A 12,605-nucleotide genomic window follows, 5' to 3' on the forward strand; every position below is an offset into this window, starting at 1 on the left:
GATATCATTGCTGATATCCGATGGATCTTGGCTGAAATCAGAGAATATCAGAAAGATGTTTACCTGTGCTTTATTAAATATGCGAAAGCTTTCGATTGTGTGGATCATGACAAGCTATAGACAACATTGCGAAGTATGAGTATTCCTGAACACTTAATTGTGGGAATCTGTACCTGGACCAAGAGGCAGTTGTTTGTCAGAAAAGAAGTGTGTCAGAGTAGAGCTATACTCCCTTAGCTTGATTTTAGTGTAAATAGACTGCTAGAGAAACCCTGATGACAAAATGGGTTAAACATTGGGCTGCTAACCAATGGATCGGTTCATTGCAATTCCAGTCCATTCTGTGTATCAGTATTCAATAGTATTTGCTTTTATCCCCCCCCACCACCTTTTTTTTGAGGGGGGATGGGGGGGACAGGGCAGAGCGGGATGTACACAAAAACACTCAGGAATATATAATCATTTAAACAACCAAAGGGCACATTCTGCAAGCCTGCATCCTGGCCACCAGCACACAGCTTTTCTCTTTGCATGAGTCTAGAATCCTTAGCTGCTATCCTCCCTTGATGGTCCTAGGATCCTCTGTTCCTAGAATGTAAGATGAACTACTCCCCTCTTTTTCCTACAAAACTTCTACCTTTACAGTTGTGACAGTCGCAACTAGTCATGACAATAATTACTCATTATTGGATCATAAAATCTTATCCCCATCACCTTTCACGGATTCTGCTTTCCCCCACACACTCTGAAACTAAACTCCCTCTTGAAAACTTGCAAGCCAGTCACTTCATACCTTTATTGATGCCCCTTGCCCCATTTTAGGTAGCCAATGTCTAAGTTGCCCATACCTATCAACCCTGTATACAGAGGGGATAGGCTTGATCCTTGATGTGAAGACTCCTTCCCTTTCGGTTGGTATTTTGAGCTACTTCATCCATAAGTATAGGTCAAGTTCATCAAATTGTAGCAATTTACACTTGTTTCCTTTATCAAATTTTTTTTTTATCTTCCTCTAGTTGAGACTGAACTCAGTTTTTTTCCTGATAAATGAAGCTTGGCTAGCACAAATAATCCATATTTGTTTCTGTATAAAAATAAATATAGCAAATAGAGGAAAGGCTGAGTGCTATGCTTAAACTACTAAAGCATTTTCTGAAGTAGGTGTCCAACACTAAATTTTGGTGACTAATTCCGGCAATCTATTTTCTGATCTGAACATTAAGGGGAGAGAGTATATTTCCTAAACTTGTATTGGAAAATTCATATGACATGAAATGAAATGAAATGTGTTCAATAAACTATTTTAAAATAAAAGATGTAATATAATATCCATGGTCTGTTTATACCTTCACTTCAAGTAAGCCCATTACTGAAAATTACAGTGATCAGACTCAACCTTCAGATATTTCTACTCCTGGCCTAAAATATATAGACAGTATGTTTTAAATTATTTTTCCTTTGTTTGAAAAGTGGGAATGTTAAGTGTTAGCCAAAGCAGAGGGTAGCTTGAGCTATTCTCGTCACTTCTTCTTTTATTTGCCAATTTTCTTCATTTTCTATACAAAACCTAACATGCCAAAGATATATCAATTACCCTTGCTATCCCAAACTACACCCATCCTAAAAATACACAGGAAGCGAGAGAATGGCTTATAAGTCAACAACTGTTTTCACACTACTTAAACATGTCTAAAAGAATTGTTTTTTCATCATGAACTCTGGTCCATACCCTTGACTAAGTTCATGGAACAAGAATGGACGCATGTTTGGCACAGTAACCTAGATGCCCTCTTGGTTCTCTCCAGTACCTAGACTATTACTTGGCATGTAATAGGCACTCAGTAGTAACTCATTGAGTGAATGAATAACTCCTCTGTTTCAAATCAGGAGTCCTAGTTCAGCAATTAAGTGCTTGACTGCTAACCAAAAGTTTGGCAGTGAACCCACCCATCAGCTCCATGGGAGAAGGATCTGGCAATCTGCTCCCTAAAAGATTAAACACCAAACCACACCCATTGCCTTCAAGTCAATTATGATTCATAGTAAGGCTTTAGCAACCAGATAGGACAGAGCAGAGGTGCCTCATATGGTTTTCATGGCCATGCCCTTTATAGAAATAGACTGCCACAATTGTCTCCCCCAGAACAGTTGGTGTGTTCAAAACCATGATCCTTTCTGGTAGCAGCCAACCACTAGGTCTCTTTCCTTAAAGACTGCAGCCTAGAAAACACTGTGCAGCAATTCTACTCTGTCACATGGGGTTGTTATGAATTGGAATGGATTCAGCAGCACCTAACAACATGCTTCAAATATGTAAATCGGAAGGATTGCTGAACCCAGAGAACAAGCTCAGACCCTTGCACCTTACCAGTATAGCCTAGAAAGAAACAGGTCTTTACTTTGTATTTTGATGGTTGAAGCATTCCAGGAATTTTCTTTAGCCTGACAGAAAAACTAGTACAGTTCCTGCCTTAAGTAGCTCACTCTGAAGACATGTTGATAGTAAAATGCTAAAGAAAATAATTCAATTCAGATATGCCAAAATGCTTATAGCATCGTCCTTTGATGTTTGTATTGTTGAATGGGTATTAATTTCTTCCTTTATATGTTTTCTGTTTATATGTTTCCATAGTAGGTATGGGCTTCTTGCAAATAAGAAACATGAACTGTTATGGGGAGAAATATCACTTCTCAAGAAATATTTTGATAGGGGATGAGCCTGATACATATAATAAACCCACTGCTATAGAGTCGATCCCAAATCATAGTGACCCTACAGTAAGAGTCCTGAATAGAGATATCCCTTACTGTTCAAGTTCGCTAATGGTAAACTCAGAAACAGAATAAATTCAGATAATGAGGGGTACTTGTACTTCAACATTATTAGGTGGAAATACTATTGAATGTCCCAAGTAGAATTGATGATTGTCTTTTGTAAGTGGTTAAATATGATAATGAAGCTAGAAACAGAAAATGAGGTTGAAAGTGTTTTTTCATACCCCGGTTTGTACATAATAAGTACAGGGCAACTTAGGATGCTAGTTGTTATACTGCATGCAGAATAAATTCCTAAGGAAATTCTTCTGTAATCCTTACTAGAAGGAGAGGCTTCTAGGTGTGGTCAGGGGAAGAGCTATCTAGCAGTTTGATGGTACAAGTCTAGAAAAGATAGCTTGAGAACGTCAGGTAAAATTCCAAAGCTGAAGTTCATCCTAAGTTCAGTAACTCCGATTTCCAAGGAGGCTCTGGGCACTTGTGTTTATTTTTTAAGTTCTGTAGATGATTCTGATGCCCAGTCCCAGTTCAGATTCCCTGCGCTAGAATCGCAGCCCAATGGACAATCTAAAGATCCAGGGACAGAGATGGATGGAATACAGTTCACCGTTCCCTACTACAGATGACTGGTTCACCACAAGAAAACTGAACCAGAGGCTGAGTCTATAGCTCAGAAAAGAAAGTGAATCAGAATGACTTTTACATACACAGCGGGGGTGGTGGGTTCTGTGCAGCCTGAGAAGAAAGACCTGGTGAGTTGGTGATGCAAGTGATTGCCAGGACAGAGGTTTCATCCCAAGTCCAAATGGTGATGGGTTCCTGGCCCAGATTGAAAAACTCCTGGTTCTCTGGGGGCATGGAGAGGATTCAGCAAGAGGCTGAGGCTGAAAGTTTTAAGGCAGAACAAAAAATACATCAATAAAAACCCAAACTAGTCATCTCAGGTTTGGGTGTCATGAGAGTGATGGATATAGGTGCCCTCTAGCACCACCTGCATCTGAAGGCATCTGGAATGGTTTTGTAACTGCAGATTTCAGATCAGACCTTAGGCTTGACTGATTTCAGAACTTTCACTTGGGGCGCTTTTTAACAAGTGCCCCATGTCATGCTTGCAAGTGTTAAAGGGGGAGTCATCCACGCAGGCAGCACTGTGTCCCTGAGCCTTGATTCTGAATCACTTGGACCATTCTTATAGTTGGTCTCAGCCATATGAAATTTGCACTGGTCAGAGAATCCTGCCCAGGGGTTCTGATGTGTTACCAGACTGGAATCATGTAATCCTTGTGACAACCTGGGCACTGTAGGTTTTGTCACTCCATGTTAGAGATAAGAATAGAGTTTCTGTAGTAAGCAGAGGAATGTGGGTTCAGATTCAGGGTTGTCTGATACCATATCCCCTCTACTTTCCACAGTTACACTATTTCTATAATGTCATTAATAAGTAAGGAGTTGGGAAACATTTGTGAAATGGGGGCATTTCTCTCCTAGCTAAATCTCCCCTTAGTAAAACTTGGGTAATGGTCAGTGAAAACTTTATACTGAGACCCATGGCAGTGGGAAACCCAGCATAGAGAACTGCGTGTCTTTCTTATCTTACACTTCGTGTCTATGTGTCTCTGCAATGTGTGTGCACACAATGGAGAGGATGGGGTTCGGCTCAGTGTTCTGAACAGCAACTGCCTGTACAGTCAAGTAACGATTTCTCATTGTCCAAGTCTGAAATCCATACAATCATGTTTAATCAGTTGCAGCCCAGCCTGATGTTGATATCTGCATTTGAAGTTGTTTGCTGTTGTGCCTCCTCTGATGAACTCCATGAGTACACCACAGGCCTGGTAAATCACAGGCCAGCCATTCTGTTGCTTTAGGGGACAAGAGTCTTTATAGATGCACACTTCATTTCACTGCCAGCTCAGATTTCTCTTCAGGACAAATTGCCATGACAAAAGGAAGCATTCATCTGGCCTACAAAGCTTTGAGACAGGAGAAGAAACAAACAAACAAAAAAAGAGCCTAGAATGGAAGAGACAACAGGCAACTCTAGAGAGAGTAAACTAGTAGTTGTTACACAAGCAAGGCTGTTTTCTCCTAGCTCTGCACTATGATCTGAAAGTCATTTAACTTTTGTTTGGTTTAAAATAGGGTCTTGGACTTATTTTATCAAATTTGAAATTCTCTCATTTTCCCTTTGATAAGTACTTTGATATCTTCACAATGGATTCTTGTTTCCTACTGGAAGGTCTACTCCTGCATCAGGTTCTTTGTAGCCCCTGTTCCCTCTGCCTAGAACATTCTCCCCCTCAGGAGCTTGCCTTTTACCTCCTTCACATCCTGTTCAAATCTCAGTGAGGTCTCTTTTGGTCCCATCCTACTCCTTCCAATCCAAACATATGGACTCTCCATTCCTTTCTTTGTTTTTTTCCACAGCATTTACCTTCAGCCCCCATACTCTATTTTGTTTATTTTCTCTGTGACTTATTAAAATTGGCACTTTGTGAGTGCAGGAATTTCTGACTGTTGTTTTCACTGCAATGCCAGGCAAGGGTTAGGTCGTTGGATGGATGGATGGATGGATGGATGGATGGATGGATGGATGGACAGGCAAGATGTAGTGACACCTATCATTTACTTTGGTCACTGGAGTGTTGTATAGGGAAAGATGATAACACCACTTCTGTTCACGGTGAAACAGAGGTGCTATTGTTGACCACATATACCTGAAAGTATATACCTACACATATACCTAGACCCTTTCTGGGCCCTCCCTACCATATGTTCTGCTGTTGGTAGAGGTAGATTTAAGTTCTGCTCCTAGGGAACACTATTTCCTTGTGTTTGGAAAGGATTCCCTCACTGGGACAGTAAAACCCCTCACCTGCTCCTTTTGTCCTCACCTGTATGCTGCCTCTTGGTTTTTTGAGAGAACAGAAGGCAGTTCCCTTTGATTCCATTGTCTTTGGTTGGGTACTTGCTATGTCCTTGGCACTAGGCTAGACACAACCACCGTCATGCTCTTATGTGGTAATCATCATAACCCCCAGTTTTAGAAGAGGAAACTGAAAATCCAGATTGGCTAAGAGACTTGTGGATGAATACACAGCTAGGAAGGGACATACTTAGAATCTGAACCGTGTCCTCTGACTAGAAGTCCAGACCTTTCCATCCACCTCAGCCTTCAGTGTTTTAATGCCATTGTCGTCTGCTCCTAGTCTTACATAGGCTTCTAAGACCAAGAAGGTGCTTCCAAATATTCAGGGCATTGTGTCTTGTTGGACGATCTTGCCAAATAGTTAGGGGATTTTAGAGGAAAGGGTTACAAGCAAAGGAGTGATCATCTAGGTTTAGGTATCTGGGAGAGCCAGAATGGGAAGAACCCCAGGAGCAAAGGGAACTATTTCCAATAAGTGGGGTTTGGAAAGCCATAATATTGTATAATACGGCTTTGGTGCTCTTAATTACATAAATAGGATTGGGGTCATAATATATGTCCTTTGTTTGGCTCATCCTTCAAGTCTCAGCATAAATTTCACTTACTCAGGGAAGCTTTCTCTGATTCTCCTGACTAAATTGGGTCCCTTGTTAAGTACTAACCAGCAAAAAAAGAAATTGCTGTCAAGTCGATCCCAGTTCATAGCAGCCTCGTGTGTCAGTCTCGTGTGCTACAAACAGCTTTCAAGGCTGCCCTGGGGAGGAGCAGAGGTCCAGGCTCTTTTTCCTAGGCACCACTGGGGGCACTCAAATGATCAGTTTGGGGCTAGTAGTCAAGAACTTAACCATTTATACCACCCATTCTGTGCCTTGTTAAATAGTAGGACATGATCTTCTTTTAGTATTTGTCATACAAAAGTACCCAAGATAGGATGCATCTCCATTTACTTACTCCATATCCTCACCTTCAATCCCAACACTTGGTCACACAAGAAATACTGAATAAATATTGCTGGATGATTGGCTTTTAACTAAGCAGTATGTCATGAAAATTTTCCCTATTATTAAAAATTATTTGAAAACATTTAATGTCTGCATTATATTCATATGTGCTAAATAGTTTTCTGTGTCTGAGCATTTATATGATAAAGGATACTGCAACAATATAAATATTCTCTATTTGTATACTGATTATTTTCTTGAAAGAGTCTAAAAGTAGAATCACTGAGTAAACACTTAGGAGCATATTTAAGGCTTTTGATAAGTAATACTAAATTGCTTTCTAAAAAGTTCATGTTAGCTAGACTTCTTACATTCCAGGAGTGCTATATGAGGGGGCTTCAAAAAATTCATGAAAGAATGAAATTTAAAGATAACGGAATTTTCCCACCACATTTTTGCATCCACTGCCCTCTGCCTTTCATTGCCATTCACACTTTCTCCTCTCCACTGAGAAACTTAAAGTGGGTTTTCTCCTTTTGTACATTTTATGTCTTCTTAATGTAGAGCTGCTCTGTCACTGTAGTCTATCTCAGTCATGCCAAACTGGGGTGGGAAGGACAAGGTGCAATCCAACTTCAACCCTGGTGGTTTTCACAATGGAAAGACCTTGTTGAATAACAGGGAGGGGAAAAAAGGTTTAAAATTAGTCAAATGAAGAAAGTATCTTTTAAAAATTAAATTATCCAGAGGAAAAATAGTAACAATTGCAGTTTTGACAAGTACAGATACATACAGAGTCTTATATTTCAAAATATTTCAGCACAGGAGGCAGGAAAAAATAAATAAATTGTATTGCTCTACATTTAGCAGGAAAACATGAAACTCATTTTGGGAAAGATTGGGTGTTCAGCTTTGAGATATCAGCAAAATACTTTTATAACCTTGGTCTGATAAAATTCTAATTTATAATTTGATCCTTTTGGCAGCTGGATCATGAATCTAATCGGACGGTATCACAGAGTTTCAGGATCAGAAAAGATAACCCCAAGATGGGAACAGGACTACCATTTGCAGCCCATAGGCAAACTGGGATTATTTTATGAATATCTTGAAATGAGTAAGTAATCCACAAAGTCTGAATCATGCAAGTATGGTGAAGTATGTTTTGAATTTCAGAAGCATCTGTTATTGAACCAAATAATGATTTAGCTTATTGAAATGTTTTTCCCCACTTGATAAAATCATACAATCAAACTTTCAAATAAGGTAACTATATGCATCTTTGTCAATATGCATGTGGTTTATTACCAAGCAATGAAATGGAATATTCATTGAGGTACATTTTCAGTATTAATTATCAAGCATTCGAACTCTGTAGTCTGAGAATGAACTCAGTGTGATTCAGTTTATAGCCGAGTCCACATAGGCTGGTAGACTTTTGAACTGCACCATTTAAGAAAGCCTGTTGGAGAATGGTATTTGTGACAGGGATGGTCACAAGGTACTCACTTCCTTACCTCACTGCTGCCTTTGGCAGCATGTCCATGTCTTCTGGCGGATGGTTTCTGCCCAGTTCCTTCAGTGACCATGCCATGGCTAATCACTGGCTGAATTCAGAAGCATTCTGCTGATTTGCAACTAAGATTTGGCACAGTCCCCTCCTTCCCAAATGTCTTTGTCCGTTTACATATTATTTGCTTGGGCTCCATTTCTCTTCAGTTGAACTTGATTTTGAACTCTAAGTTGCCTTTAAATGGATGCACCTCAAACTAGATTTCCATAAGAAACACCATCTTTTCTATTATGCATGACACACTTATATCTAATAGAAGGCTAACAATCTACATGTTTTCTATCTGCCCTTTCAGCTAACCATTGCATTGAATTACAATATTTTTAAGCTTAGGAGAATAGAAAAGGAGGCACAACAATTTTGTTGACAGGTCTTGCATATATGCATGAAACTTTATGCATCTTGCAGACACCCTTTTGTGGTTCCTGTTTACAAGTCTGCAGATAGAGGGCAGTTTTATTAAATCACATTCTATATATAAAATAATTGCTTTTAAAAATATACATTATACATGGAAACACATCTGCTGCCTTCAGTGAGTGAAAGGTTCATCTTGTGGCTTCTTCAGTCAACAATACTTTGCAGCAGGCTGGAGTCTGATTTGAATTTCAGTTTTCCTTTTTTTCTGTTTTGTGACCAAGTTCTGTTAAAGGTGTAGCTGCAGAACATAATGTAGAACTACTCTGTCTGTTTATTTCCAAAAAGACTACAAGACAATTACCTCTTATTCTAAAATGAGTCATAATCGCAAATATTTCTTTTTGGAGCTATTATCAACATTAATAGTATGCCATTTATTATTTTAGCACATAAAAAAGAAACGTGATAAAAGTTTTGTTTTGTTCTATAGCTGAATAGTCAAAGGAATGGCATTGGATGAGAGGAAATGGTTATGTTTTAGAGTGGTAGGGAAGCTGATATGGCTTTATAGTTTCATATAATTTGACCTCATCCTACCTTACAAGGAAAGATAAAGTAACAGCTGTTATAGACAGATTTTTAGATTTATGAAATTGTTTTCCTACGATGCAAGTAATACCTAGTGACTTAGAAAAACTAATCAATTTCTAAGAGTACACAGCTGTTATTCTTTATTCAATAGTAGGGTGAAATTTATTTTTTGTCTGTAGAAGACAAAATTTCCATTGCCTTTTGACATGTTTTTGTTCCTCCAAAAAATAAATATTGAATGTCTTTGAGAATGGTCTCACCACCAAACAGCCCCCTTCTTCTTGTTTCCCCATATTAATGAATGATATTCCCATCTGTGGCAAATAACCCAGGGATCCTCCACCCATCTTTGGGCTTTGCACCTGGCCATCCAGCTCTGTTGCCTCTGCCCCATGGAGGGACCTGGAACTCACCTCTGTCTGAAGCACCTTCTCCCCTCTTTTCTATCTGGTGAATTCCTACTTAGCTCCAGTGATATTTCTCAACTTTTAATATATATTTACTATTCTTTTCTCTAAGTCTTAACAGTACTTGCTACCTATCTTGAGTCTGGTACTTAATATATGGTATGCCTTTATTAATTATATTTAATATAATTTCTGCATGCCTCTCTCCCCAGCTTGTGTTGGAAGTAACTATCAAGCCATTTACTTTTTTTCAGTCCTCACCTTCTCAGTGCTTGGAACTGAGTGCTCATGAGTATTTATAAAGTGGAGTTTCAACACATACAACTGTTGGCTGGTTTTGCAGTACTGCCTCACCAACTCACACCAAGATCTGAATGACGTATTATTTTTTTAAGACAAATTTTATTAGTGAATTTCAGAACAGCCTTTGAGATTGCCAGACTAACCCTGGAGTGTTAACCATGATTGATTCCCAGAGTGTTTGGTCCTGACTTCCAAGAACTTCCTGACACAGAACATAAGAGAAATCGTCTTTCCAGTCTTAAAATCTAAACATCGGAAGATACCATTTTATACAAAGAGTGCTATACAGCATAGACATAGGTATCTTGTAAATGCATTGGTACCTCCTCAGTGAGCTGATGCCATAAATTAAGTGTAGCAAAATGATGAAGGGAACCCTGTTTGTTGCTGATACTGCCTCCTCTACTCTGCCATGTTAATATGACATTATCTTCTTCAATATCCAAGCTCGGTTTTAAAAATCCATTAAAAATGAGTTTCACATACTATTTTTTTCCATTTAACTTACTGTAATTAACATCAGTTCTTCTTCAATATCTTGTACCCCCCTTTTCTTTGCCTCCCCTCCCAACACTATCCCTACTGAAACCTCCCTGCACTCTCCAAGACTCAGCCTTCCTTCCCTGCTTCCCTCATCTCTGCTGTGTCCATGCCCATCACTTGCATTGCCATTTACTAGCTAGATAAATGAAGAGGATTTGCACATTTCTCTCTTCATCTATTAGTCCATTCAGTGAACATTCATTGAGCACTTAGCTTTTGCCACTGTACTGTATTAGTTGCCAGGGACAGGTTAGACTTGGTCCTTGCCCTCACAGAGCCAGGTGAGAAGGGGTGAGCACTTAGTGGGTCACTAAGAAGGTGGATGCAAAGTAAGTTTTCTAGAGAAAGTGAAATTTGAACTGAATTTTGAAGAGTGAGTAGAAGTTAGTGATCTAAAACATGATGATGGGAAAGGATGCTTCATGCAGAGAGGTGGACACCTTTCAGAGCACAAAGTCATGAAATAGTTTGACAGGTTCAAAAAATGCCAAATAAATAGAATATGGATAGGACAAAGGCTCCGTGGGTGAGACTATCAGGAAAGCAAAGCCCATGTCATGATGGGTGTCCTGTACTTAGCCTAGGAACTTGAACTTGATACTTACAGGAAGAGGAGTCCATTGTAATATTTGTAAGCAAGAGAGTCGTGGCTATGTTATTCTTGCAGCAAGATAGAAGATACTATTTTGGAGCGGGGCCATATTGGTTTGAGGGAGATCTTTCAGAAGGCTATAGCAATAGCAGCTAACCCAGACAACAAGTGGTAGGCAACTAAATTGAGGTTGTGGATACAGCACTAGAGACAAGGAACATATTTGATTGCATGTCAAAAGGTGACTAATTTTATGTCCATAAGCTCTGGTAGCACAGTGGTTAAGTGCTTGGATGCTACCTGAAAGGCTTGCGGTTCAAACCCCTCTAACAACTCTGGGACAAAGACTTAGTGATCTGTTCCCAAAAAGATTGTTGTTGTTGTTACGTGCCGTCGAGTCGGTTCCGACCCATAGCGACCCCGAACAGGGTTTCCGAGGGTGTAAATCCTTACGGGAGTAGAAAGCCTCATCTTTCTCCTGCAGAGCAGCTGGTAGTTTCGAACCGCTGACCTTTAGGTTCGCAGCCCGATTCGTAACCACTACGCTACCAGAGCTCCTTCCCATAAAGATTACAGCCTAGAAAATACTACGGGACTATTCTACTCTGTCACATTAACTGCTGTGGATTGAAAATCAGCTCTACGGTGCCTAACAACATTAACAACTATTCTATGGCAGATATGGAATAGAATTGTCTAAGATAATTTCCACGAGACTGAATGAGCAGGAAAGGATGCAAGAAGAGGAACTGGTTTCAGGAAATGATGGCTATACTAGGTGTAAAGTGTCTGTCTATAAAACATCCAAGAAAGTAGGACAAACAAATCAGGAGCTCAGAGGAGCCTCAGGTAAGGACATGAGAGTGAATCAAGAGAGGTTGACAGAGAACTGAAGATGAAGCCATAGGAAAAGGGAACATTTAAAACAGGACTTCAACTGATTGCAGCCAGTTCAGTTGTGAACTGCATTGCGAAATCAGAACAGACACAAATAAAATGTACATTGACTTTAAAACAGACAGCTCCCTAATGAAGTTAACAAGAGTAGTTTCAATGCAATAAACCTGCTGCCTACGAATCAGTTCAGGCTCATGGTGACCTCATGTGTGTCAGAACAGAACTGTGCTTCATAGAATTTTCAGTTTTGGAAAGGACATCTCCAGTGCTTTGTCCCAAGGTGTCTTTGGGTGGATTTTCTGGCTAGCAGCAGGGTCCTTTAATTCTTTACCCGACCCATTGATTCCTTCAGTGCAGAGTGTAGGGTTTTGAGGAGAAAATGAGTGGTAGAGAAACAGATCATCAGAGTAGACACTGCCTTCTAGAAACATGACTATAAAGTAAAGGGAAAAAAAACACAGAAAGTAATGGCAGCAGTGTTGTTGCTGCTGCTAAGTGCTACCTTGTCAATTCCAACTCACAGTGACCCTGTGTCGGGTTTCCAAGAAGCGGCTGCTGGGTTTGAACTGCTGACCTTGTGATACGCAATCCAGTGCTTATTTAACAGCACCACACCAGGACATGAAAAAGTTTCAGGCAAGGGCTATTTTTGTTTCCTCAATGAGTGATTTTTTTGTCTTGCTAAATGCATCAG

General features: G+C 39.8%; 1 protein-coding gene across 1 annotated transcript in view; it reads left to right on the forward strand.

Annotated features, from left to right (window-relative positions):
* ANO6 (anoctamin 6) overlaps window positions 1-12,605 on the forward strand; it is a 283,578-nt gene that overhangs the window by 251,776 nt on the left and 19,197 nt on the right. Inside the window, exon 16 of the mRNA XM_006865322.1 lies at window positions 7,632-7,762. Within this exon, the coding sequence (XP_006865384.1) occupies window positions 7,632-7,762 (131 nt within the window). The remainder of the gene's footprint in view (window positions 1-7,631; window positions 7,763-12,605) is intronic.

This window comes from Chrysochloris asiatica, unplaced genomic scaffold, assembly GCF_000296735.1.
Source record: "Chrysochloris asiatica unplaced genomic scaffold, ChrAsi1.0 scaffold00077, whole genome shotgun sequence".
Taxonomy (NCBI): domain Eukaryota; kingdom Metazoa; phylum Chordata; class Mammalia; order Afrosoricida; family Chrysochloridae; genus Chrysochloris; species Chrysochloris asiatica.